The following is a 26,996-nucleotide window of genomic DNA, read 5'->3' on the forward strand; positions in this document are numbered from 1 at the left end:
TTGCCATTTACATAGAGGAAAACAGATCTAAAATACTTAGGACTAATGCCCTCCTTAAAGAGTATATACCAAGCAAATTATATTTAACTACGAAACGAGATCAAAGCGGAAACTGAAAAGATAGTTTCAAGACCACGCTCTTGGATAGGACAGATAAATATGGTAAAAATTGGAATATTACCAAAATTCCTGTATAAATTCCAAATGTTACCATTTTTTCTACCTCAGACATATTTTAAAATGCTAAAGACAATGCTATCAAGGTTTATATGGCAAAATAAGAAACCAAGAATACAGTTTTCAGTACTAAGTAAAGATAAAGCACAAGGTGGTCTAGCCGTACCAGATTTTAAAAGATACTGTAACGCGGTACTATTATCACGAAAGGTAGAGTGGACTAAAAAAAAGTGATAAAAAAATGGGCGAACATTGAAAATACACTTAGTAATGCACGGTTGAGTAATAATATTTGGATTCCACAAAAATACAGATGTTAGGTGAAGTAGAGGAAATATTGGAAAAAGGTTATGGTAAAGAGACTTGATATATTTGTCTTTTTTATATTTTTTTTTTTGTAAAAAATAAATAGATAAAAAATAAAGCAGTATTAAACCCAAAAACAAAAGTTTGATATATTGCAGCCTACCAATCTTTAACCCCTTCCAGCACTGGCTTCCCTTTAAAAAGTTCTGAACAGCTAGGGCTGTCACAGTGGTCACATGATTGGGAGCCAGTCCCACCTGATTACTGATACTGATTGACTGCTAGTGGGGATCCAGAGCTGTCTTTGACCACATGGTCTCTGCGTTGTGAGCGTGGTCTCAGCATAGAAACATAGGTCACCCGGTAGTGCATAAGTGCGGTGTGTGGGTATTAAACCCCACCCTGTTAAATGTGGTGGCTGTTTTCGTTTTTTTAGGCTTTTTTTCCTTTATTTTCATTTGGTGATCCAGCCAGTAATACATTTTCTGTCTTGGGTTGTCTTAACTCCACTGGTGGAGCAACGGAGACACCTGTGGACGGTATCCCTGTCATTTAACTGATAGTGTTCTCATCTTATTAGTGGCCCTCATTCTGAGCCTGTGGTACTGTAGACCAAGTGTTCTAATCACTAATCATTGCTGTCAAAAAATGCACATGAGAACAAAAATATAATAACGCTTTACCGAAAAAAGAATAAGACAAGTTATTCATAATAAATAAAGTAAAGTTAAAAAAGTTATTTTTGAAAAAGGGTCCACCTTTCAATGCAATAAAAACTTCAAGGTAGAATATGACCACAGACTAGACAGGAACTCACCAAAAGTTACTACCTTCTTAATTGAAGTTAGAACTTGTTCAGGTGACTCTCCCATAAGGTCTATAGCATCTTCTGTCCCATCCAGGTATAAAAGACTAAAGAATTCATCCAACAATCCAACTCAGAATTATGTGTACAGGAATGAGCTCAGATAAAAGAGAAGCCATCACTGGTACTATTTTATTCAAATAAAAGCTTAAAATCTATGTAAAACTGACATGCGCTTATGGCAAAATACACTATAGGTAGGCTTGTGGCTCAAGCTGAATTGTTCTGAAGTAGATGATTCAGCAGACACATAGGGGGAGATTTACTAAAACTGGTGCACACAGAATCTGTTTAAACAATGGTAACGTCAGCTTGTTCAATTAACCAATTGCCGACCGCTGCACACCGATATACATTGGCATAATGGCAGCGGTGGGCAAATGGGCGTACTTGTACGTCCTCTATTAAGAGGCGGAGATAGCAGGCGCGAGCGCGCCGCCGGAGGCGTGCACGCCGGCCGCGTACAGCCTGACCGTGCCCGCGGGACAGGTGGACCCAATGTCACGGAGCCGCAGAACAGGAAAAACAAGGCATTTCCCCATTCTGCCTTGTGTCATAACAGAGATCACTGTTCCCTGTCATCGGGAGCAGTGTTCGCTGTCATGTGACTTGAAGCCCATCCCCCCACAGTTAGAATCACTCCCTAGGACACACTTAACCCCTTGATCGCCCTCTAGTGGTTAACCCCTTCCCTGCCAGAGTCATTTACACAGTAATCAGTGCATTTTTATAGCACTGTATAAATGACAATGGTCCCAAAATAGTGTCAAAAGTGTCCGATGTGTTCATCATAATGTCGCAGTCCCCATAAAAATCGCAGATCGCCTCCATTACTAATAAAAAAAAAAAATGTAAATAAAAATGCCATAAAACCTAAAAAAATATCTCCTATTTTGTAGACGCTATAACTTTTGAGCAAACCAATCAATATACGCTTATTGCGTTTTTTTTTTTTTTTTACCAAAAATATGTAGAAGAATACATATGGGCCTAAACTGAGGGAAAAAAATGTTTTTCTTTATATATTTTTAGGGGGGATCTTTATTATAGTAAAAAGTAAAAAATAATGCTTTTTTTTCAAAATTGTCACTCTTTTTTTGTTTATAGCGCAGAGGTGATCAAATACCAATAATTTGTTTGGGTGCAACATTGCATGACCGCGCAATTGTCAGTGCCAAATTGCAAAAAGTGCTTTGGTCAGGAAGGGGGTAAAATCTTCTGGGGCTGAAGCGGTTAAGGGATATAATGCATTAAGGTGAAAAACCTTCTGCTTTTAGAGGCACTTTAAAATCTATTTCTTTTGAAAGGATTACTGAAAACCTTTACTTTTGGGTGGGCTTAGCTTGTAATACATCCACAGCAAAACCACAATTTTCTTCTGTATGTTTGTCTGTTTATACATGAGGGCAATCCATTATTGCGAGACTAAATATAACATATTAAAGTATGATCAGTTACTCCATTAGAGATCTCTTGTTACGTTTTATTAGCAATTTAAGTCAGCCTTGGCTTGCACCCAAGGGAAGCATGCCCATCTGGAACAACAAACTTTTTGTATCTTATTTTTAGTTTTCTTTCTGCTCAGTTAGTGTTTATGCCTGCTTACATTGTTTGGATTGGGACTCTGGGATATTGCAGCTTTCATGGCTTTTAATAACTTTCTTAAAATATTCTTTGATGTTATTTTAGGAATTTCTGACATACAGCCATTGTATATTGTGAGGTCTGTGAAACGCTTTTCATTTCTTTATCATTGATTCTTCTTGGCACACAACAAAATGTAAATTATTGGAATTGCGCTTTACTATACATCACTGCAAGTGATAGAATTTTTAGCGCTGCTTGATCGTTATAGTCACTGGAAATGAACTCAGAGACCCTATCGCCAAACCAATCATTTCAACAAAAAATTTAAAGTGATACTAAAGGCTTATTTTTTTTCAGTAAAAAAAAAAATGAATGAATACCTACTCTGTGCAACCATATTGCATGGAAAAGTCACTGTCCTCCGCTTCTGGCAATCCCCTGCTGGCACTGTCAGCTTTTCCCTCTTCTGGGTGCCTCCTGCAGGCAAGGCAGGTGCTAAAGGTGACACCTGTGCATGCACGCTCACGAGCCGGACTGTGTGCATCCATAGACACACATGGTGCCAGTAAGCCACGCCCCCACTCCCTCATCACAGGAGTTTGACTGACAGCAGCAGGAGCCTATGACCCAGCTGCTCTCAGCTTCTCCTGTGAAAGCAGGAAGTGAATGGAGCAGTGCTGGAGCCAGGTACAGTGCTGAAGAGATCACAAGGAGCCAGGTACAGTGCTGAAGAGATCACAAGGAGCCAGGTACAGTGCTGAAGAGATCACAAGGAGCCAGGTACAGTGCTGAAGAGATCACAAGGAGCCAGGTACAGTGCTGAAGAGATGACAAGGTGCCATGTACAGTGCTGAAGAGATCACAAGGAGCCAGGTACAGTGCTGAAGAGATCACAAGGAGCCAGCTACAGTGCTGAAGAGATCACAAGGAGCCAGGTACAGTGCTGAAGAGATCACAAGGAGCCAGGTACAGTGCTGAAGAGATCACAAAGAGCCAGGTACAGTGCTGAAGAGATTACAAGGTGCCAGGTACAGTGCTGAAGAGATGACAAGGTGCCAGGTACAGTGCTGAAGAGATTACAAGGTGCCAGGTACAGTGCTGAAGCGATCACAAGGTGCCAGGTACAGTGCTGAAGAGATCACAAGGAGCCAGGTACAGTGCTGAAGAGATCACAAGGAGCCAGGTACAGTGCTGAAGAGATCACAAGGAGCCAGGTACAGTGCTGAAGAGATCACAAGGAGCCAGGTACAGTGCTGAAGAGATCACAAGGAGCCAGCTACAGTGCTGAAGAGATCACAAGGAGCCAGGTACAGTGCTGAAGAGATCACAAGGAGCCAGGTACAGTGCTGAAGAGATCACAAAGAGCCAGGTACAGTGCTGAAGAGATTACAAGGTGCCAGGTACAGTGCTGAAGAGATGACAAGGTGCCAGGTACAGTGCTGAAGAGATTACAAGGTGCCAGGTACAGTGCTGAAGCGATCACAAGGTGCCAGGTACAGTGCTGAAGAGATCACAAGGAGCCAGGTACAGTGCTGAAGAGATCACAAGGAGCCAGGTACAGTGCTGAAGAGATCACAAGGAGCCAGGTACAGTGCTGGAGCGATCACAAGGAGCCAGGTACAGTGCCGAAGCGATCACAAGGAGCCAGGTACAGTCAGTGTTTAGGGACAGAGGAAGTAGGACAGATAGTGGGAAGTTTTTTTGCCTAAAAGCAGATAATGCAGAGAATGCATAAAGATAAAAAGAAATGTAGACTTTAGAACCAATTTAATGTATATTTGTATGTATGTTATTACACATTATTATTTTGTTATTACATTTTTATGTTATTGTATAGCTGTAAAAGCCTATATGGTGTAAACATCCAAAAGTCACTCTCTAGTATGCCCCTTTGAACTTCCCCCAGCAACTACATAAAAGGTTAGGTAGGACAGTGAGGGGTGGAGGAGCTGGGTCAACACAGACAGCAATTTATTTCTAGAAGGGGAGAGGGCTATGACATAGCAGGAGAGAGAGGGCAGTGCTAGGGAATTGACTCTTTTCTAGCAGGCTCAGATGCACATTGCAAGTGATTAAAAGACCATTTAATGTGAAAGTCAGTTATGAAACAAAGCATATCCCTCTGTAGTGTGTATATGTCTCAAGTGTCACTTTTGTCTGCAGCTTTGTTCCTTTGCTATCAGCATGAATTACTTCTGGCAAGTTTTCCTGACACTACGTAAAGTGGTGACTGGGGAGGGAGCTACAGTTGATTGACAGCTTCAGCTCTGTTCCTGTGTGCTGTGTGAAGGGGGTGTGTCCCTTCCCTCCAATCAGCTATCAGAACTCTCCTCACTGAGCTCTGCAGAGTGTAACTTCAGCTCTCCGCACTCTTTTTTCTGAACTTTCAGACAAGCTTTACAATTCAGCACTTTGGACAGATGTAAAGAAGAAAAGACTGCAGATAGGTACAACTTATGTAGAAGGATTTATTTATTCTCTGTGCATCATCTGAAGCCAGTAACCTCACTGGGTATATGGAGGGGTTTACAACCACTTTAAGGAAAAGAAAACAATACAAGTAAGCATTGAAAATACAATTCCAGGCCTGCAGCTACTACATTCAAAGTTGAAATACATGTAAGGGTCCTTTCACGCGGGACGGATCCGTGATGATCCGCCCCGTGAACATCCGATTGCTCAGCGGGGATCGCTCCGTTGATCCCCGCTGAGCCGGCGGAAGACAGGGCGGTCCCTGCACTATGGGGGATTGGATGAACACGGACCGTCTGTCCGTGTTCATCCGATCTGTTCTGCAGACGGATAGAAAAATAGGATTTTCCTCCATCTGCAGAATCGGACAATAGCGGGGACGGATGATATTGGGTGTCAGCGGATGTTCATCCGCTGAAACCCGCTATCCCATAGGGATGCATGTATGTCCGTATTTCATCCGAAAACGGATGGATGAAATATAGACATACTGTCCGCATGTGTGAAAGGGGCCTAAGGGAGCTGTTTTACCTGCCAGTAAATTCATTTTTCTCTCTAGCCAGTCCTGAAATTTACACCATCTTAGTAGACAGCAGAGCCGGGCTTCTTATATGACATGTCTCCCCTGCAGTTATGCAAAACATATTGGCTTCTCCCTGTCCTCAGATTAGATAGTGGATGAGCAGCAGTGCACTGTGCTGTCTCTTCCTCTCAGCATGTTTCTTGTCAGCATGATTGCATGCAGCACACTGCATTGGCTACTAGTGCTGTCCTTCCCTATTCCAGTCTGAGTGCTGCTGTAAAGAGTAAAAGAGCTTCATAGTCTACAGCCAGGGTGTAGAAATTTTTTAAGAAACTGCTTGTCCAAGGGACTAAATCGGGGTTTCAGTCTACTTGCCCCTTATGACAATCTACTTGTCCTGATAATTTTTATTTATTTTTTTTAACCAAAACTGTATTTAATTAAGGTTTCTGAGCAACAAGCTCCACATGGTGCAAGTTGCTGTGTGATAAATTGCCAACAATCACGGCAAAACCGCACCACTCCATAGGTGCCATTGAAAATAGTGGCACCCGAACCTATGTTTTGTGATTGTAGTGCATTTTGAGATTGTGGGCAGAATCAGGTGTGAATGGAGCCTTAGTCCTGATTCACACTGATACGAATCTGATACGGATGAGATGTGATAAGAAAGACATAGATTTGCATGGCATCTGAAAATACATGGTTTTCCACGCTATGTGGTGTGATTTTAACCTGGTTTTAGGCTCCATTCACACTAGCGCGTTTTTTGATGCATTTTGCATTTTGCAGAAATGCATGGGAATTTTTTAACATGGGTTCCTATGGAACATGTTCACATCAATGCTTTTTTGTATCTCTGCGTTTTTGGAAAGGGTCGGGGACTTTTTTTCATGCAAAAAGCAGCGTTTTGCATGTAATGGATTTCAATGGACAAGCATCAAAAACGCAAGTGCACCGTTTTTGCAGCGTTTTTGCAGCGTTTTTGGTGCGTTTTTGGTGCGTTTTTGCCGTTTTTTTTTTTTATTTTTTTTTTATTTTTTTTTAAGACTGTAAAAAAAAATGAAAAAAAAAAAAAAAAAAACGCAAAACGCAAATCGCGGCAAAAACGCGGCAAAAACGCCGCAAAAACGCTACAAAAACGCTGCTCAAAAACGTGCCAAGCATGAAAAAAAAACCTCCAAAAACGCTCAAAAACAACATGCATAGGTGTGAATCGAGCCTAAAAAAGGGTCCTGTGTGAGTTTGGAGCATGCGATGTAACAGAATACATTTTAGCTTAAATTTATGAAGAAATGTGATTTTAACCTCCCTGGCGGTATGATTATTTCAGATTTTAGGTGCTGAAAGCGGTACAATTATTTTGCACAGAAATATGGCGTTTCATATTGTAGGCCTGTAATTCTTAGGAATAGTTCACTTAAATCTGTCCAAACAAGAGTCTAGTAGACATCCCGGGTATGATAAAGTTTGAAAAACGAAATAAAAAATTATAATATAATAAATAACTATAAATAATTAAAACACATAATAATATAATAAAAATTATATAATAATGTAATCAAATCAAAAACACTGAAATTTGCACAGTTGCAGAATTTTAGCTTTTATTACTTTTAGTGTTTGATGACGGATCTCCCCACAAATCACTATCGCTCAATTCTGCAAGTGATTCTAATTTATTATCACTGTTTTCTAGCTGGTCTAAAACCACTTTTGATGTAAAGAGACAGTTTTGGTTGCTATGGACAATCTCCAGTTTCCAGGCAGAAAGAACAGTTTTTATAATATAAAACTGCATGCAGGACACTGGGCAGACCACTAGGGACAAAGGGGATGTGTAGTTATTTGATACAGTACTGTAATCTGTAAGATTACAGTATGCTGTATCTATACTATGTGTTTCACTTTTGAATTTACCGCCGAACTCCGTCCCCGTGCGTCGCAACGCTCGCAGGGAACGGAGCTCGGCACTGTGAATCGAGCGAGACACAGCGGCTCGCCGATCACAGCGGGGAGACATCGCAGGAACCAGGGGACAAGGTAAGTAATCTCTTCCTGGATCCTGCGATGCAAGCCCGAGTCTGGCTCGGGGATACCGCTTTTGGTATGTAAAATCCACCCCGAGCCAGACTCGGGAATACCGCCAGGGGGGTTAATGGACATATTTTACAACAGAAAGTAATTAATATTTTTTTCCCCCAAAATTGTCAGTCTTTTTAATTTTATAATAAAAAACCAAAAATGCAGTGGTGATCAAATACCACCAAAAAAAGCTTTATTTGTGTAAAAAAATTATATATCTTTCATTTGGATACAATGTTGCATGACCGAGTAATTGCCAGTTAAAATAGCGCAGTGCTGAATAGCAAAAAACGGTCTGGTCATGAAGGGGAACATTTTCCAGAGGTCAAGTGGTTAAGACAAACAGCAAAGCAAGTCAGTATTAATCATGGTTTTCACTGCTCCAAACCTATGGAAAGGGAAATTGCTGCTATAGGCAACTGCATTTTGCACAAGATTACTACTATTTCACTGCCTCATTAATTACACCTATTACCGATGCAATGATAAGCAAGTCTTTTTCCTGACACATCATAGCAGCACACACTGGGTTGTGACCCTGCCCCCACAACCCGACAGGATTGGTTAACAATAAAATGGAAAGAGAGACACCCCACTTCATTCTTTTTTTATCCCCCCCTGACAAGGTTGGATGGACATCGCACACCTCTTTCCGCATTCGCCCCAACAGGTTCAAGCCTCTCCTGTTTGGAAGTCTCTCCTGTATAGTCTCTAAAGGAGCTTTTATGGAGGGAGCCCCGATCTGGTGGTCTCAGGGGCATTAGAAAATGTTTCTGCCATTTTGACAAGCTTTAAAGAAGCTTCATACCTCGTAGTGGTCTCCTACCTTCCCTCCTGCATGGGTGTTGCTCATTTTTCCCATTCTTTTTGTATCTTTTCTTTTTTCCAGGCTTTCTGAGCCTTGTAGTCCTCCGGGCAGTGGGATCAATGCAAACATGGCCACCGCGTCTGTCACCACGCTCTGCGCATGCATGGGAGGAAGTGATGTAGACGGCTGTCGATATGTTTCTTCCAAACCTGTATAAACCTCTTGAGCCTAGCACCCACCTGTACAGGATGGAAGGGTGCACCTTTAAAAGGACTTCTACTGTTCCCCAGTCGGGGTGGTCTTGCATTTTTGCATTCTCAACAAGGATGACTGTGTATTTCTCCAGTTTCTTTTAAACTCTCTTTCTGGTCTATAGGTCTTTGCCTCCCTGTACCTCTCAGGAAGGTTGCGTCTATATGAAGGACCTTTTTGTGGCTTCAGTCTTCTGTCGGAGGGAATCGAGCCTGACTTGCATCCTGTTACTTTAGAAATGGCTGAGTCCAATTTGGAACCAAAGAGGTTTGTCCCATTATATGAAATTTTGCACCAGTTGGTCTTTGATGCATCGTTGGCTACCCAAGGTTTTAGCCATAAGACCCTTCTTGCCATTACCGAGGCTACAATCGCTCACGCAGATGACCTGATGATGTCCACGGAAGCTTCCGCTACATTTGCTGAGTGGGTGGTCTATTCAAAGTCCCAATTGAGGGGGTTACTACTTTTTTGTTCCTATTAATGGGGATGAGACCACCTTGCTCTGTGTGGCATGATGGGAGCCTCTTATTTTTCTATCGAAGATTCCTAGACTCTTTCCACAATAAAGTTTGGTCACAGATGGAGGTTCATAGGCATGTTCAATGTCTCTGTTTCTCAGTCAACCACCATAACTTCCAGTTCCAGTGCCTACCATTCGGCCTCTCTTCTGCCCCAAGGACCTTTACCAAGGTTCTCCTACCTGTAATCGCATTCCTCAGAAAAAATGGATTAAGGATACACCATTATCTAGGTGACATTCTGCTTTTAGCAGAAAGTCGGGAAACCTTGCTCCAACATCAGAGAATATTAGTCACGACTCTTCAGAACTTTGGCCGGTTAGTCAATTGGGAGAAAAGCAACCTTCAGCCCACACAAAATATGATATTCCTAGGAGCAGAACTAAATACGAAGTTGAACAAGGTACAGCTCCCTCAAGAAAAGGTGATGCCATTAATCCAGAAGATGCAGAAATTAATAGCAGTGAGACATTTGCCAGCCAGAGCTTGTATAAGCATTCTAGGTGCCATGTCTGTGACTCTGCCAATGATCCAGTGGGCCCAAGGGCATATGAGAGTGTTACAAAACTAATTTCTGATGCAGTAGGATGGAGCATCAATGCTTCAGACAATTTCCATCCACAGCTGGGTGAAGCAGTCAATATGGTGGTGGACACATTTGGACAACATCAGGAGACACAGACCTATAGTCCCTCCAGAGCTGGAAGTAATCACGTTGGATGCCAGTCAGGAAGGATGGGGAGCTCATTACCTAGATCAAGCAGCTCAGGGTCAGGCAGTTCCAAGCACAGGGAATTATATCAAATATACTAGAGCTCAGAGGAGCTTTTCAGGCTCTCCTAGCCTTTGGCTCATCCTTGAGGGGGAAAAACATCCTAATACGGATGGACAACAAGGCGGTGGGGGCTTACATCCAAAAGCAAGGTACCAGGAGCTGCACACTGATGGAGGAAGTACGCCCCATCTTGGATTGGGCACAAATACATCTAACAGACTTGAGGGCAGTATATGTTCCAGCTGCACAAAACAAGTTGGCCGACTATTTGAGCAACAAACAACGAATGGTCTCTGAGCCATCAGGCTCTCTCTCTCTTGACAGAAGCTTGGGGAATACTGGAGATCGATTTGGCAGCAACACCTGCGAAACACCAAATGTTGGAGATTCCTGTCAAGAGCAACATCAGCCAACGGAATAGACTGTCTTCCCCATCCCTTCAGTCTAGGGTACATATTTCCACCAACTCCACTAATCGCGAGATTCCTTTCCAGGCTCAGGAGGTCGTCTGCTATGATGATAGCAGTAATTCCTTTCTGTCCGAGGAGGCCTTGGTTCACAACCTTATTACATCTCAGTCTGCAGCAACCACTGCCTCTCGCGGTGACACCTGACCTACTATCCCAGGGTCAATTCCAACACCCGGCTCCGGAGAAGTTGCACTTGATGGAATATAAGTTAAAAGGAATATGCTGCTAGAACAGGGTTGTTCTCAAGAGGGAATGTTTTTTTTTCTATGGCCCAACAAAGAAGCTGGAATCCAGTATCGCCAGAACCTCCACAAATTTTGGAATTCCTCCAGTCAGGTATAGAAAAGGGTTTAAACTTAACTACCCTGAAGGTACAGATTTCCGCCTTATCTGCAAAAACAGGCATTAGATGGGCATTACATCCCCACGTAGTTCAGTTTATGAGGACATGCTTGAAGAGGGACCTTTCAATAGTATTTGACGCTCTTTCAACTCCTCCTTTTCACCCGGTCGAGTCAATCTCATTGACTTGGCTCTGAAACTAACCTTCCTCATTGCCATTACATCAGCAAAGAGAGTTTCAGAAATGCAAGCACTGATAACGGAACCCTACCTGGTCTTTTACCCTGACAGAGTATTACTAAAACCTTCAGACCATTTCATTCCGAAAGTGGCAACATCATTTCATTATAATCAAGATATCATCCTTCCGTCTTTTACTAATGATCAAGGAGAACCTCATGCATTGGATATAAAGTCAGCTATCACCAATTATTTAACTGCTACAACTTCCTTTAGAAAAACAGATGATCTCTTGGTAATTCCTCATGGGGTCAGGAAAGGTCAGCCAGCAACTCCAAGCACTATCGCATCTTAGCTAGTCAAGGCCATCAAGAAAGCATACTCCATTCGTCAGCTTGCAGTTCCTGAGGGCATTAAAGCTCACTCAACTAGGGTAGTGCCAACTTCATGGGCAGCATACTGCAGGGTTTCATCGGAGACAATTTGCAAGGCAATGACCTGGTCATCCAGACATATCCCACTATAGAGTAGACTCTGCTCAGTTGACAACGGTAGACTTTGGGAGAACCATTATTTGAACCAATTTCTCAGCATTATGAGGAATAAATATTATTTTCTTGCACTCACCTGACTGTTATTTCCCAGTGTGTGTTGCCATGATGCGTCAGGAAAATGGAAAATTGTATACTCACCTTTCCGTAATTTTCCTTACTTGACGCATCTTCATGGCAACACAGAGAATCCCGCCCGTTCTTTAGATGATAGATACAGAGAATGAAGCGGGGTGTCTCTCTTTCAATTTTATAGTTAACCAATCCTGTTAGGTTGTGTGGGCGGAGTCACAACCCAGTGTGTGCTGCCATGAAGATGCGTCAGCAAAGGAAAATTACGGAAAGGTGAGTATACAATTTTCCATTTTTTTGCATCCAGGTGCTGTATCTGAATAGTGCCTGTATTTCCCTTTGGTGATTTGGTATGTTGCTATCCAACACAATGCAGAGGTCTGTTTAATATTTGTGATCTGCATAAATGAATTATGCACTGGAAAAAACAGTGTGTAGCTTGCTATCCCATTTGTCAAATAATTTATACTAACCAATTGAAAAATAGGTTTGGATGTTTTAAATTTTAATTTATTACCACTCTTGGAAAGACATCCATGTAGAATGTGGTTATACAGTAAGGTGGCAAACAGTATTATTATTATACATAATTTATATAGCGCCAACAGTTTACGCAGAGCTTTACAATAAAAAATGGGGACAGTACAATTACAATACAGTTCAATACAGAAGGAATAGGAGGGCCCTGCTTGTGGAGCTTACAATCTAAGGGGGCGGAGGTGGTACAGAAGGTGATAGCTGCAGGGGATGATCTGATGGAATTGACTCAAGTACAGTTTTTATGTGGAGGTGGGGTAGGCTTCCCTGAATATGTTTTCAAGGATCACCTAAAGATGGATAGGGTAGGAGCTGACCGGACATACTGGGGCAGGGAGTTCCAGAGGATGGGAGAGGCTCTGGAGAAGTCCTGTAGGCGAGCATGGGAGGAAGTAACAAGATAGCTATAGAGCAGGAGGTCCTGGGAGGAGTGGAGAGGACAATTTGGGCAATGTCTGCAGATGAGATTGGTGATGTAGCTGGGGGCAATGTTGTGGATGGCCTTGTATGTTGTGGTTAGTATTTTTTATACGGTGGAGTAGGGGAAGCCAGTGGAGAGATTGGCAGAGAGGGGCAACAGTCACGGAGCAGTTAGTAAGGTGTATTAGTCTGGCAGCAGCATGCTGAAGGGGGAGGATACCCTGTGTAAAGTTAGGCCAGTGTGGAGGGAGTTGCAGTAGTCAAGGCGGGAAATAACCAAGGCGTGAATAAGTTGCTTTGTGTTGTCATTAGTTAGGAAAGGGTGAATTCTGGAGATGTTGCGGAGTTTAGGGCGGTAAGATTTAGCCAGTGATTGGATGTGGGGGCTGAAGGAGAGGTCAGAGTCTAAGATTATACCCAGCACCCTGGCATGTGTGGAAGGTCCAATGGTTGTGCCGTTGAACTCAATGGTAAAGTCATGGGGAGGGGATCGGGGAGGAGGAAATATTACGAGCTCAGTTTTAGAAGGATTGAGCTTGAGGAAGTGGTGAGACATCCGTACTGATATGTCGCTCAGTAAGTTTGTGATGCGTGAGGAGATTGAGGTGCTGAGTTGAGGAGTCGAGAGATAGATCTGTGTGTCATCTGCATAGAGGTGGTATTTAAAGCCATGGGAGGTTATCAACTGTCCCAGGGAAGAGGTATAGAGAAAGAATAGGAGGGCCCAAGGATAGATCCTTGGGGTACCCCACCAGAAAGAAAAAGAGGAGCGGAGGCAATGTTTTTGTATGTGACACTGAAAGTGCGCTGAGATAGGTAGAAGGAGAACCAGGAAAGAGCAGAGTCACCGAGGTCAAGGGAGTGGAGTTTATTGAGGAGTGGGTGGTCAGCTGTGTCAAAGGCAGCAGAAAGGTCTAAGAGTATGAGTATGGAGTACTGGCCTTTGGTTTTAGCAGTTAGAAGGTCGTTGGTGAGTTTTAGTAGGGCAGTTTCAGTGGAATGCTGTGGGTGGAAGCCGGACTATAGAGGATCGAGAAGGTTGATGTCAGTGAGGTAGCAATTCATACGGTTGTGGATAAGGCGTTTAAGAAGCTTGGACGCAAATGGGAGCAGGGAAATTGGTCTTAAGTTATTCAAACAGGTGGGGTCCAGTGAGGGTTTTTTATGTATGGGGGTAACCAGTGCATGTTTAAACGGAGAGAGAAAGGTGCCGGAAGTGAGGGAGAGGTTGAAGATGTGGGTTAGAGAGTTTAGGTTAGAGCAGGAAGGGGATCGCAGTAGTTGTGAGGGGACAGGGTCCAGGGGACAGGTGGTGGGGTGGGCTGTGGAAAGGAGCTTGGCAACTTCTTTAAAGCTAAAAGGATTGAAGAAGGAAAGTGTTGAGTGTGGTGTTGGACTTGGTGTGTTGGTTGGTGGAAGAAGCTGGATGCTGGATATCTCATGACGAATTGTGTCGATTTTTGTTTTTGAAGTGATTGGCAATTTCATGGGCAGTAAGCAAGTTGGTGGGTGGAGGCAGTGGTGGGTGGAGTAAGAAATTAGGGGTAGAAAAGAGTTAACGAGGCTTGGATGAGAGGGATTTGATGAGAATGGTGTAGTAGATTTGTTTAGCGGAGTGGAGACAGGAGTTGTATTTGAGAAGGGCAGATTTGTAAAGGGTGAAGTCTTGTAGGGATTTCGTTTTACGCCACACTCACTCAAGAGCACGGCTGTGTTTGTAAAGTCAAAGGAGACAGAATTGTGTAAGGAACCGTTAAAGGAGAAGTCTTTAGCCTGAGCTAATTTGGCTGGGCTTCTCCTATGGGTCACAGGAGTGCAGTTCGTTTTGCATTCCTGTGACCCGCTCTCTGCTGACGTCACAGGAATCAGTCCAGGCACCGTGTCATCAAGACAATAAAGTCTGGATCTGCCAGGTGCCTGGACTGATACCTGTCTCAGCCGCTCTCCGCCCCTTCACAGTTCAGCGCTCCAGTGAGAGCCTAGGTAAGTATAACCTGCAAAAAACAAACATACTTCTCTTTTAATGCATCAAACATGTTTTTGTTGGGAAAAATAATGTCAATGGCTATTTTTTTAATGTATTAAATGTCAAATTAACCACTTAAGGACCAGGCCTCTTTTTTAGATGTGTTGTTTATAAGTTAAAAAAATTTTTTTTTGCTAGAAAATTACTTAAAACCCCCAAACATTATAAACCCTACAAACTTTCTGTCACACCGTATTTGCGCAGCGGTCTTACAAGCGCACTTTTTAAAAAAAAAATACACTTTTTTGAATTAAAAAATAAGACAACAGTAAAGTTAGCCCAATTTTTTTTATATTTTGAAAGATAATTTTACGCTGAGTAAATTGATACCCAACATGTCACGCTTCAAAATTGCTCCCGCAATTTTTTTTCAGTACTCACCGTTACCAATTATACAGATACCTACTGCAACTGTTTTGTTTACACTTCAGCTGTCAGCAATGGTACAAAGCATTGAAAACTTATTTACAAATTATTTTTTTTTTGCACTTTTTTCAATGTGAAATGTGTATAAATATATGTTAAAGGTGTAAAAATATTTACGAACAAAGCAAACAAAAAAGTTTTAATTATTATTGGTTTATAACAGAAGTGAACAAAAAAGCTCAGCAGGAAAATAATAATTAAACAGAGGAGAATAAGGGGTTAATTAAGGCTGATTAGAATAAATGAAGGGTTAATAAGAGGTTAAACAGAGGAACATTTAATAAAAAAACAAAAAAAATAGTTTTTACTTGACAGGTTGCTTTAAACTGACTTCGTCTGCAGATCGAAGTTCATCCCTTTGATTTGTAGATGAAGAAAAACAGTAAGATACAAAAATATACAATGTTTCTTTTTATCTTTCGGTTGAGCAATGTTGTTGATAAACATTGCCCAGCTGCTTTTTTTTTTTTGACAGCTCTAATTGCCAGTACTTCAGTTTACACTTCAGCTGTCAGCCCCACTTCTTAACAACCGATAATTTTTTTTTTACATTTCTGCTGTCAGTGGAGGAATCCCACTGTTAACTGAAAGATCCGAGCCTGAAAGTATCGACTTCGTGTATTGGAGCATTTGCACGAGTACTGATACTTTGATAATGTCCAAGCCCAACACCACTTGTCCCATTCAGAGGCATGACACCAATAATCCTTGGTAGTGGTATTCTGACCACCACTGTAGGGATTTTTAACACCATTGTAAGGGTCATTTTACCCACTAGCCCCTACATTGGTTTTAGCAGGGCTTCCCTAAACCTAAAATTTGTCAATGGTTCCTGTAGGGTATAAAGGTTGAGAAAGGCTGTTCTAAACCTATAAACATTTCAAAAAGACCTCTGAGGAATATGAAGGTTTGTACTAGGTGCTCCTCATTACCCACCTTTATTACCTTTAATTTATCATCTCAAATATGGGGGGAAGAGAAGCTGCACAAGGTAAAGGGGGTGCACAAGGTGGAGGCAGGGGGAAGCTGCACAAGGTGAGGGGGGAGACAAGGCAAGGAGGGTGTCAGGGGTGCACAAGATAAGGTGGAGGATGGGTAAGCTGCAGAAGCTGAGTGGGGAAGCTGCACAAGGTGAGGGGGGATGGAGAAGCTGCACCGAAAGCTGGGTGAATCAAGAGGATGGTGAGGCTGGCTGCTGAGGTACTGCTTCTCCTGGGACTTCTAGTCCAGCCAATGTTAGCTAGGTGAGACCCATCAATAATTGCCATATGATCAAACAGCCCCCTGTGTGCTCCCTTGCTTCCCTGCAGTGCTGCGAGATCTCCTCCTCTTCTCCCCTGCCGGCTGCTGTGGGGGATGTTTCAGGATGGAGGGTGGGGTAAGGGGCTGGTGAGTATGGAATTTTCTAGCACCTTCCTTATGTGAATGAACACAGTGAGTGGTCAGTACTGATCACTTACTGTGTTCATTCATAACTGAAGCATATTAAACAGTGTTCACTATGCGTCCATTTATGAATGAATAGGAAACTGCTCAGCACAGAGCACTTCCCATTCATTCAAGGTCCAGTGCAGCTGAGGCTGCAGAGAAAGAAAATTAAGAATCTCTGTCCTCAGTCCCTTTCTCTGTCTGAAAAGTGAGACATCAGGGGTCTGTTTAAAATCCTGCTATTTCACCAAAGAGCTGCAAAAAAATGTAAAAAATAATAAAAATGAAATTGTAAAAAATAATAAAAAATAAAAATAAAAAAATATTACTCACACCGTTCACTGCTCTACTGACACCAACCTCTGCCCTACTGACACTGTCCTCTTCAGGATGGGAGGGAGGGGGTGCCAAACTAAGTCTTTGCCCTAAGTGAAAGAATGTCTAGCTTAGTCACTGCAGGCAAGCGCTGAGTGTAGTGCACTTCCAACACGCCGTACTTGGCAGGCATTCCTCTTTTATTCTGGCAGGCTTTCTAGGGGGGCACTTAGATGATCAGTAGAAGTAAGTAGGACCTACATCAGCAGTGCCAACAGATACCACAGGATACCACAGTCATTATTCCTTCTAAAATGATGCAGCACAAATGCTTCTCTAATACCTTGTTTGCATTGAATTATTGCCTCCTATACTGAGACAAACTTGTCTTGGCAATATTCTGCCTCTATCAAATCGGAAGGATACTACGATAAACCAAAGCCATTTTCCTATTGTGGACACAACTAGCAGGACAAGGCATGCTAACCTATTTGTCTCTATCCATCACTAGCGAAAGCTTGAGCCAGCTATATTGCCATGTCTTGAATTTCAGCAAAACACCTAAATACACAGATTATATACACAGTTCTGCCAAACAGCACAGCCCTGTTTCGAAGGCCAGAAGACAGTGGCGGCCTGTAATGCAGGGTGTCCGGCTCCTAAACTCCATGCGGGGCGCCGGACGCATTGATTTCAATGTTTTTTTGTTTTTTTTTTGGAAGCACATGATTAGAGCCTGAGGCTCTAATTGGTTTAAAATAAGGGTGGGTTCAGCACCCTGAGCTCACCCAGTTGTGTGACAATAGCAAATTAATATTCGCTATTGTCTTCCTGATTCTCCTCCTGGCCAATCAGAAAGCGGGTCCTGAGACCAGATTGGCCAGGAATTCTTAGGACTCCGGCCAGTCGGGTCTCAGGATCCACTTCCTGTTCGGCTGGGGGGAGAAGCAACGTCTGTTCGGCTGGAAGAAGAAGCCCCGGCTCTTCCCCAGCTGGAGTGAGGAGCAGCAGCCCTACTGCTCATATTTGATGATCTTCATCATCTCTTAAGGCAAGGCCGCCTTCCCATCCATCTCCTGCGAGGGGTGGAGGTAGTGCGAGTGAGGGCGGGGGAGGTTTGTTTTGCACCCCCCCAAAATATTGAGAACCAGCCACCACTGCCAGAAGACATGATTTTGCTCTGCTCTAGTTTAGTAACACTTAAAGGTCTTGTCCCTCCCCCAGCCCAGACAGTGACTGGACTGTCTAAGGAGAAGCAGCAGCAGACCCCCATCAGAAGTTCCTTGTTAGTACTGCAGCATAACTAATTGGCTTTTTCTGCAGCTTCTTCCACTTCCAGTTTTAGCTCTTCTGTACAGAGTAAGGTAAGGTGCTGATATCAAATCAAAATATCCTGATTGCATTATGTCTGCCTAGAGTTCACCTCTAAAATAGAAACATCTGTATACCTGAGAACAAAGCATGAACCATTGCAAATTCTTCAGCAGCTCTGCAAGGATTGGCTGTTCCACACCTCACCATGATTTGGCATACTGAAGTCATGTGGTTACTTTTCTGTCTTTTCACTGGATGTTAGAGATCATAGCAGAAGTTCAGCAGAAGTTCAGTGTTAGAAATACACAGGAGACAAGGGGAGTGTAGAGGTGGGCGGGGAGTTTACTGACATCACGACTCCACCCACTGAGCTCCAGACAACACAGAATATTCAGTTTTTCGGGTTTCATAACAGACAGAGGGGAGACATTTGACAGGTAAAGATACATGCAGGAGGCATGTATATCCTTATAGATAACCCCTATGGCAGTAGTTTAGAAAGGATGACATTGGGTTTACATCCACTTTAACCAAACATTGTTTTCTTAAGAACAACATCTAATAACTTTTTATTAGGAAACGCTGTCATCAAATTCAGGAAGTGAAATGTTCTTACCTCTAATGTGACTCTCTTTTATATTATCAGTGTAAGCAAATATAAATTGTTCTGTGATGTCATAAAGAATATATGGGTTGCAGCCAGGGGTGATATATAAGAGTGTCCACCATATTGTATTTAGTTTACTGTAACTTCTCCGACCTTACAAGCAGAAGCTATTTATGAGTCTGTCCCACTGAGCACTTCCGCTCCCTGTCTAGTAAGAAGGCTCTGTCCACTTTTATAGTATCACACCATTCCATCAGTAATAGACGGAGTTCCCCCTGTATAAATAGCCCTGCCATGGGTCAGATTAGCAGGATCAGTTACTAGCTATGTAAATAATTGTAAAAGTTCCCTAATATAGATGCTGCACTCATCAACAAACAGCTTATCCATACTTTACAGCTGCAAAACAGTTTATACATTTTGTCTTGCTGGATGTCCGAAGACACAGATGATTAGACCCTCTTAAGGTTCTTATTAACAGTATGAGAATGATGAAAATAGTCACATGGGTAAAGAGTCTAGCAAAGACCAGATATTCAATGGGCAGGCTGGAAAATCTGGTAGCTTGACTGTCTATGCAAATAGTCGTGTTGTGTTTTTTGCCCCCAAAAATTAGCAGTTCGTTACATTGAAAGGTTAGTTCACTGGGTTGAATCATTGTGCAGCTTCTTGTACCTCTTGGAAATCCTGATAGCGAGATCTCTGCACTCGCCATTACATAATTTGTGGGGAAGTTTTTCTTTTTATATATTTTACTTTGCAGAGTATGAAGCGGGAAATGTGAGTCTGTTTGGTGGATCTCTCCAACTATGAATTGTGGAGAAAGCTCATTGTTGAAGTCCATAACAGACACAAGCATTCAAAGGTGAATTATGTCAGCTGTCATACAGAGGGAGAGTTACTAAAACTGGAGCATGCAGAATCTGGTGCAGCTCTGCGTAGAAACCAATCAGCTTCCAGGTTTTATTGTCAAAGCTTAATTGAACAAGCTGAAGTTAGAAGCTGATTGCCTACCATGCACAGCTGCACCAGATTCTGAGTGCTCCAGTTTTAGTAAATCTCCCCCACAGTGTCCTTTTGCGACTTGGTTCTACCGGTGTATGGTCAATTGATGTAAAATTAGTTCAGCTGGTTTAGTGGTTTTTCTTTGCTTGTTAATAATTGAAAGTATGTAGAGGAGTATACATATATGTATACATAGCAGCTGGGGACATACATCCTGGAAACAATTCAACTTAATAACAATGCACTTTTTCCTTTCTGTCCTTCAGGTTTTTCGAACAGATGAAGATAATATGGGGGATGGATGTTCTCAGAAGTTGGCATCTGCCAAGTACCTGCGGGTTTTGCTGCTAATTCTAATTCCATGTATTTGTGCTCTTATACTTTTGCTGGTAGTACTACTTACTTTTGTAGGTAAGTAAAACACAAATTAACTTCTAAATATAATTGCTTGAAAGTGCTTAAATGAGAATCCGTGAGCAAGAAGCTTGAGTGTTTGTCTGGGAGACATAAAAAAAACCATATGCAGTACATCTCTGCAGTTCATGCAAATTCCTCATGATTCGTCTTTTTGAAATCTTGTGTAGATGGAGAGTCAATAGGAGACTGTGGAGTTAATTTACTAAAGCCAAATTGTTCACTTTGCAAGTGCAGTTGCTCTTTGGAAGGAAATTTTCCCCAGAGCTTAGTGAATGAGGTGATGCTCTGCAGCCTTCTATCATCCAGTCATGTGATTGGGTATTCTCTGTAAAGTGCAGTTTTACCACATTCAGTAAGTTCTGAGGAAAATTCCCTTACAGGATGCAGCTACCTTTGCAAAGTGAACAGCCTATTTGTCTTTAGTAAATCAACCATTATACCTCCCTAAAATTACATGCCTGTCTACATGTCCTCCATATTGCCTTGGTTCTACCCATCAAAGATATGATGACCAACCCCCCATCCTCCCCTCCCCATTCTTCCTCCACTGGTCTATGTCTGGAGCCAGCTCTACTAGGAGGAAGTATCTACCTACTACCAATGAACTATTACCCAAGTGGAGACAACAATGTGAACACCAGTATTATAGGGCTTTCTTTTATTTGTCTAGGGTACACTGAACAAAATACAAAGTTGTGATTTATCTTTTGTTTATTTTTTTTCTTTGGCTATGCTTTCAAGGTTCTATACCAGCATAATATACACTTTGGGCTTGATTTACTAAAGACTAATAGGCTGTTCACTTTGCAAGGGAAGTTGCACTTTTCAATGGAATTTTCACAAGAGCTTAGTGAATGAGGTGAAGCTTTGCTGACTGCCAACATCCAATAATGTGCATGCAGAAATACTGTTTCCTTTATTATTTTCCTTGCACGGTTATCTTTGAAAAGTGACACTTCACCGTATTCACTAAACCCTGGGGAAAATTCCCTTGAAGAGTGCAACTTCCCATGCAAAGTGAACAGCCTTTAGTAAATCATCCCCAATGTGCAATACACTGACATACAACATGTATAGCATAGTCATAGAAAAGATCAACAAAAGATGAATGCAACTTTTGTGGTTTTCTGTGTACCCTACACACATAAAACGAGTCCCTATAATACCGGTGTTCACGTTTTATATATAGTGTTTATACTGTTAACATGAAGAAGACCATTATTGTCTATCATCGCTCTGTAATGAATAGAAAATGAATATGTAATTCTGCCAAATGGCGTGCACAGTTCTTTGTGTATAGTGGAACAGAAGTAGTTACATGTAACCTAATGCAGGCATGTTTGTCGACATGGTCCACTGAAGTGCAGTTGCTGGGTGACTTTTCTAACCAGTTGCTTAGGTGGAAAACTATCTTCTCCAATGCACTTGAAACAGACACAAATAGCACTAAGCTCAATGTAGCCAAAAGTCAAGGCTGTGAATAATATAGATTGCAGTCTGAAAATAGTTTAAGATGGGAAAACATGTGTGATTGTAATTTGGTTGTGACGTTACAGTGGATTTGCTATTTTCACATGAAATAAAAGCTTTGTGCAGCATTGCATTTGACTCAATCAGGTTATTTTACTCAAGTGAGGAAATCTGACTTGTATAAGCAACAGAAGTGTTTACAGAAATAAAATATAGGCTCCCACAGGTGCATTCACGTACCTTTTTTCAAATTTAACCAGCTTAACAAGCCTTAAAACAGAGAGGGTTCTAATATTTTCTGACCTGGTCCAGCTGCCTATTACTGCTCGCTATTGGCCATTGAGGCAACAAATCACAATGACGGGCCAATAAAAAAATGCTTAAGAAGGAGAAACTCTTAACTAGATCAAATGCTGAAATTAGCATAAATAAGGCACAACAGCAGTTTTGTGTGCTTGCCTTTATTTTAATTCATACCGTTTTTTTCCTTTTGCAAAGTGATAGGTTTACTTTAAATTGTATTTCAACCAAAACTTTTTTCATTTTTACAGTATGTAATTTGTGGGGATAGTGGGCAGCACTGATGTATCCCATTGGTTATTAAGGGGGATGATAAATATCTATTAACTTTCACTTGCGCCGAACAGTGGAAATATATAGCTCTCGGTCAAGATGGGCCAACGTCCCCTCCATAAAGGTCCAGTTCACCCGATCATCTTATACCTACTACAAATTCTTCCAGTCCACATTCCATTTCATACCCGAAAGTACCCGAACAAAATTTTTAGGTAATTTGAGCGTGAGTCAGTGGTCAGTATGTTGTCGGATAGTGATAAACAATGGTGCAGCGGGGTTTTGTCTAAATAACTTTTTCGAAAGGAGTAATCGGGCAAAGGGCTTGGCGTGGGCGAAATATCGGCCTGAGTTGGGCACCCAGTTTGTTTGCACCGCATAAGAAAAATGTATTGTTAACAGTGTTCTGGTAGCCACATTTACATGTCTTTAACCACTTGCCGACCAGCCGCCGTCATTAAACTGCAGCAGGTCGGCACGATCCCTCAAACTGTCATAGCTGTACGTCGGTCCCTTTAAGTGGGATAGCAGGTCCGCTACACTGCGGGGGGTGCCGATGCGCGTGACCGGCGGTTGCGATGACCACGAGAGCCAGAACAGGGACGTGTGTGTCTAAACACATAAATCCCTGTTCTGTGAGGAGAGGAGAGACAGATTGTGAGTTCCTACTAGCTAGGAACAACGATCTGCCATTTCCTCCAGTCACTCCCATCCCCCTACAGTTAGAACACACACTAACACTTTTTCTGACACAAAAATGTGTCAGAAGTGTTCGATCTGATCGCCATAATGTTGCAGTCCTGATAAAAATCGCTGATCACCGCCATTACTAGTAAAAAAAAAAAAATAATAAAAATGCCATAAATCTTTCCCCTATTTTGTAGACGCTATAACTTTTGCGCAAACCAATCAATATACGCTTATTGCAATTTTTATTACCAAAAATATGTAAAAGAATACATATCGGCCTCAACTGAGGAAAAAATTAGCTTTTTTAAAAAAAAATGATAAAAAACAAGTAAGATTAAAAAATATTGTGTTTTTTTCAAAAATGTCGCTCTTTTTTGTTTATAGCGCAAAAAATAAAAACTGCAGTGATGATAAAATACCACCAAAAGAAAGCTCTATTTGTGGGGAAAAAAAGGACATTGTTGCTGTGCAGAAATAGCTGTTTGTTTCAACAGACTGATCACAGACCGATTCTGTATCGGAATGACTGGTTCGTTATAATCAGATGGTACAGTCTCAGTGTTCTAATGAAAAAAGCTGCAGGCTCTGCATCTCGTTAGAGGTATTTAACCCTTGGGGAGTATCTCACTAAATCTGAAATTAGTGGGGATGCCTAAAATGCGACTTTTATCTCAGTACAGACTTTTAGGGAAATCTGTGAGCCAATCACAAAAGCAAAAAATGAAATTTCTGGGGATGTTCTGTACACCAAGTGTGTATAACAAGGCCTCCAGGTTGTCATATTGCATTAACTGTTTTAGAAAACAGCGGCTGCAGATTGAAAATAAAAGGTCGTTTAATTAATTATAGTCATAATCAGGACAAGTACTGCTTTTTTCAGGTCAATTTTACTGTTGCTCAAAGCAGTCTTTCACTTTGGAACATGTTCAGGTGTTCTTGTACTGTATTGCAGATATCTATTTCTTGTTAAAGTGGGAGTAAACTCCCATGTATGATTTTTACCAATAGGTAAGCCTATAATATGGCTTACCTATAGGTACTGTAAATATCTCCTAAGTGTGCACCATTTAGGAGATATTTACTTTAGATGCAGTCAGTGACGTCACCAGCGCATGCGCTCTGAAAGAAGGGCAAACACGTAGCGTTCCTTCAGAGCCATGCCGTAAACAGGGATTCCTGTGCGCATAAAGTGGCATCATCGCTGGCTCGGCCAATCAGATAGCCGAAGCCCGCGAACCCGTAAAAAATGATCGGGTGAAGATGGAAACGTCTTCAGCGGTGACAGCATGCGGCTGGAGGGCTTCATTTTCAGGTAGGTCTGTCATAATGTCCTAGTATGCGATTCATCAAAAAGTCATAAGTTTAAGTCATAATGTGCTAGTAAGCGGTGCATGCTAGCACATTATGACTTAAACTTAAGAACTGATGTCATATGTATTTTGTATTTTTGTTTTTTACCTTTTGATCCAGGCAGATAAGAAAATAGGCCCAATTCACAAAGCTAACATAATTAAAAAGATCCTTATTTAGAAAAATTTTTTTGAACAGTTACGGTATTTTCTTCTGATTCTAATGAGGTTATAAAATTACTATCACATTGCTGTGTTATATTTGTGTTAAAGCTAAACTCCAGAAATTATTTGTATTGCATACGTACATTGGCCCAGCTTGGCACAATGTAAGTATGTATTACTCATACCTGACAGACCATTGAGGAAGCTGAAAATCACTGTAGTAGTCAGCATGCCTACAGTGATAGCCGTGATCCTCTGGGCCATACTCGGGTTGCTCTGGGTCATGCATAGGACCTGAGTAGGATTTGGAAGATCATGACTATAACTAGGTCTGGACTGGCCATAAGGCACACCAGGCATTTGCCCGGTGGGCCGGACCGACTGGGTAAGAGGGGCGGCCATTTTTCTCCTGCTGCCGCTAAATGCCTGCTTCTCCTCCTGCAGGCATTCAGCAGCGGCAGGAGATAAATGGACAGTTCAGTTCCTCTATGTGCCGCCCAGCCGCCCCTCCTACCCAGGTGGCCCTGGCCATGTTGCAGGAGGCCTGTGTGGGCATGTCTATCTATGCAACCAGGGAGCCCATAGGGAGCTACAGGCTACCAATGATTTCTCCCCTGGGTGCATTGCAGCCTCCTGTGATTGGCAGACCTGATGGTCTCTCTCCCAGCCGGCAGCTTCTACATGGACTGACTGAGCTGTTGGGTGGAGCGGGGGTGTGGCCATCTTCACTTACCTGCACAGATCGCTGCTCCTGCTAAAAAGGTAGAGGACTGGGAGGAGCAGCATAGATGTCGACCCTGGTAGCCTTCACCTCCAGCCATATGGTAAGTGACTCCTGCAGCAATTCTCTCCATCTGCAATGCTTCAGCTCCTTACTGTGGTTAGTACACTTTATGCTGCTCACTGGTCTCTCCCTGTAAACTGCTCACTGCTTCCCCTCCCCCACTGTATACTGGTCACCTTTCACTCCACTGTATACGGCTCACTGCTTCCCCCTGTATGTTGCTCACTGCTACTTCTGTATACTGCTCATTGCCCTCCCCACTGTATACTGCACCCCCCCACTGTAAACTGCCCATTGACCCTCCATATACAGCTCCCTGCTCCTCTTCCCCATATACTGCTTACCGCTCCTTCCCACTGTATACTGCTCACTCCACTGTATACTGTTCACTGCCCCCCCCCCCGTATGCTGCTCACTGCTTCCCCCCGCCTGTATACTGCTTCCCCCCCATACACTGGTCATTCCCCCCCCCACTGTATACTGCTCACCGCCCCCCCCCCCACTGTATACTGCTCATTGTCCCCCCCGTATACAGCTCCCTGCTCCTCTCACCCATATGCTGCTTACTGCTCCCTCCCACACTGTATACTGCTCATTGCCCTCCCGACTGTATACTGCACCCCCCACTATATATTGCCCATCAACCCCCCCACTGTAAACTGCCCACTGACCCTCCGTATACAGCTCCCTGCTCCCCTTCTCCGTACATTGCTCACTGCTCCCTCCACTCTATACTGTTCACAGCTCCCCCCTCGTATACTGCTCCCCCCACCTGTATACTGCTCACTGCTTCCCCCCCATACACTGGTCATTGCCCCCCCCCACTGTATACTGCTCACTGTTCCCCCCACTGTATACTGCCCATTGTCCCCATTGCCCCCCGTATACAGCTCCCTGCTCCTCTCCCCCATATACTGCTCCCTCCCCCCCGTATACTGCTCACTGCCCCCCACACTGTATATTGCTCCCCCCACTGTATACTGCTCCCCCCACAATGTTTACTGCATGCTGCTCCCCCCATTGTATACTTCTCACTGCGCCGTATACTGCTCACTGCCTCCCCCCTGTATACTGCTCACTGCTCCCCCTCCACTGCCCACCCCATCCAAACTGTATACTGCCCACTGCTCCCCCCCACACTGTACACTGCTCACTGCTGCCTCCCCTGTATACTGCTCACTGCTCCCACCACTGTATACTGCCCACTGCTCCCCCCCTGTATACTGATCACTGCTCCCCCCCACTGTATACTGCCCACTGCCCCCCCGCTGTATACTGCCCACTGTTCCCCCCTGTATACTGATCACTGCTTCCCCCCACTGTATACTGCCCACTGCCCTCCCGCTGTTCCCCCCCTATACCCCCCACCCACCCGCTCTATACTGCTCACTGCTCCCCCCACTGTATAATGCTTCTTTGGCGGAGCTTCAGGGGTCGCAACTGCAACCCCCGACCATGCTGCAGGGGCCCATGCAGCCTCTCTA

The 26,996-nt window shown here is 43.0% G+C and overlaps 1 protein-coding gene across 1 annotated transcript in view; it reads left to right on the top strand.

Moving 5' to 3' along the window:
- The window catches only part of CORIN (corin, serine peptidase), a 365,126-nt gene that overhangs the window by 79,540 nt on the left and 258,590 nt on the right, over positions 1-26,996 (top strand). The window contains exon 2 of the mRNA XM_073608485.1: positions 20,331-20,475. Coding sequence (XP_073464586.1) covers positions 20,331-20,475 — 145 coding nt within the window. The remainder of the gene's footprint in view (positions 1-20,330; positions 20,476-26,996) is intronic.

Source organism: Aquarana catesbeiana, linkage group LG01 (genome assembly GCF_042186555.1).
Source record: "Aquarana catesbeiana isolate 2022-GZ linkage group LG01, ASM4218655v1, whole genome shotgun sequence".
NCBI lineage: Eukaryota > Metazoa > Chordata > Amphibia > Anura > Ranidae > Aquarana > Aquarana catesbeiana.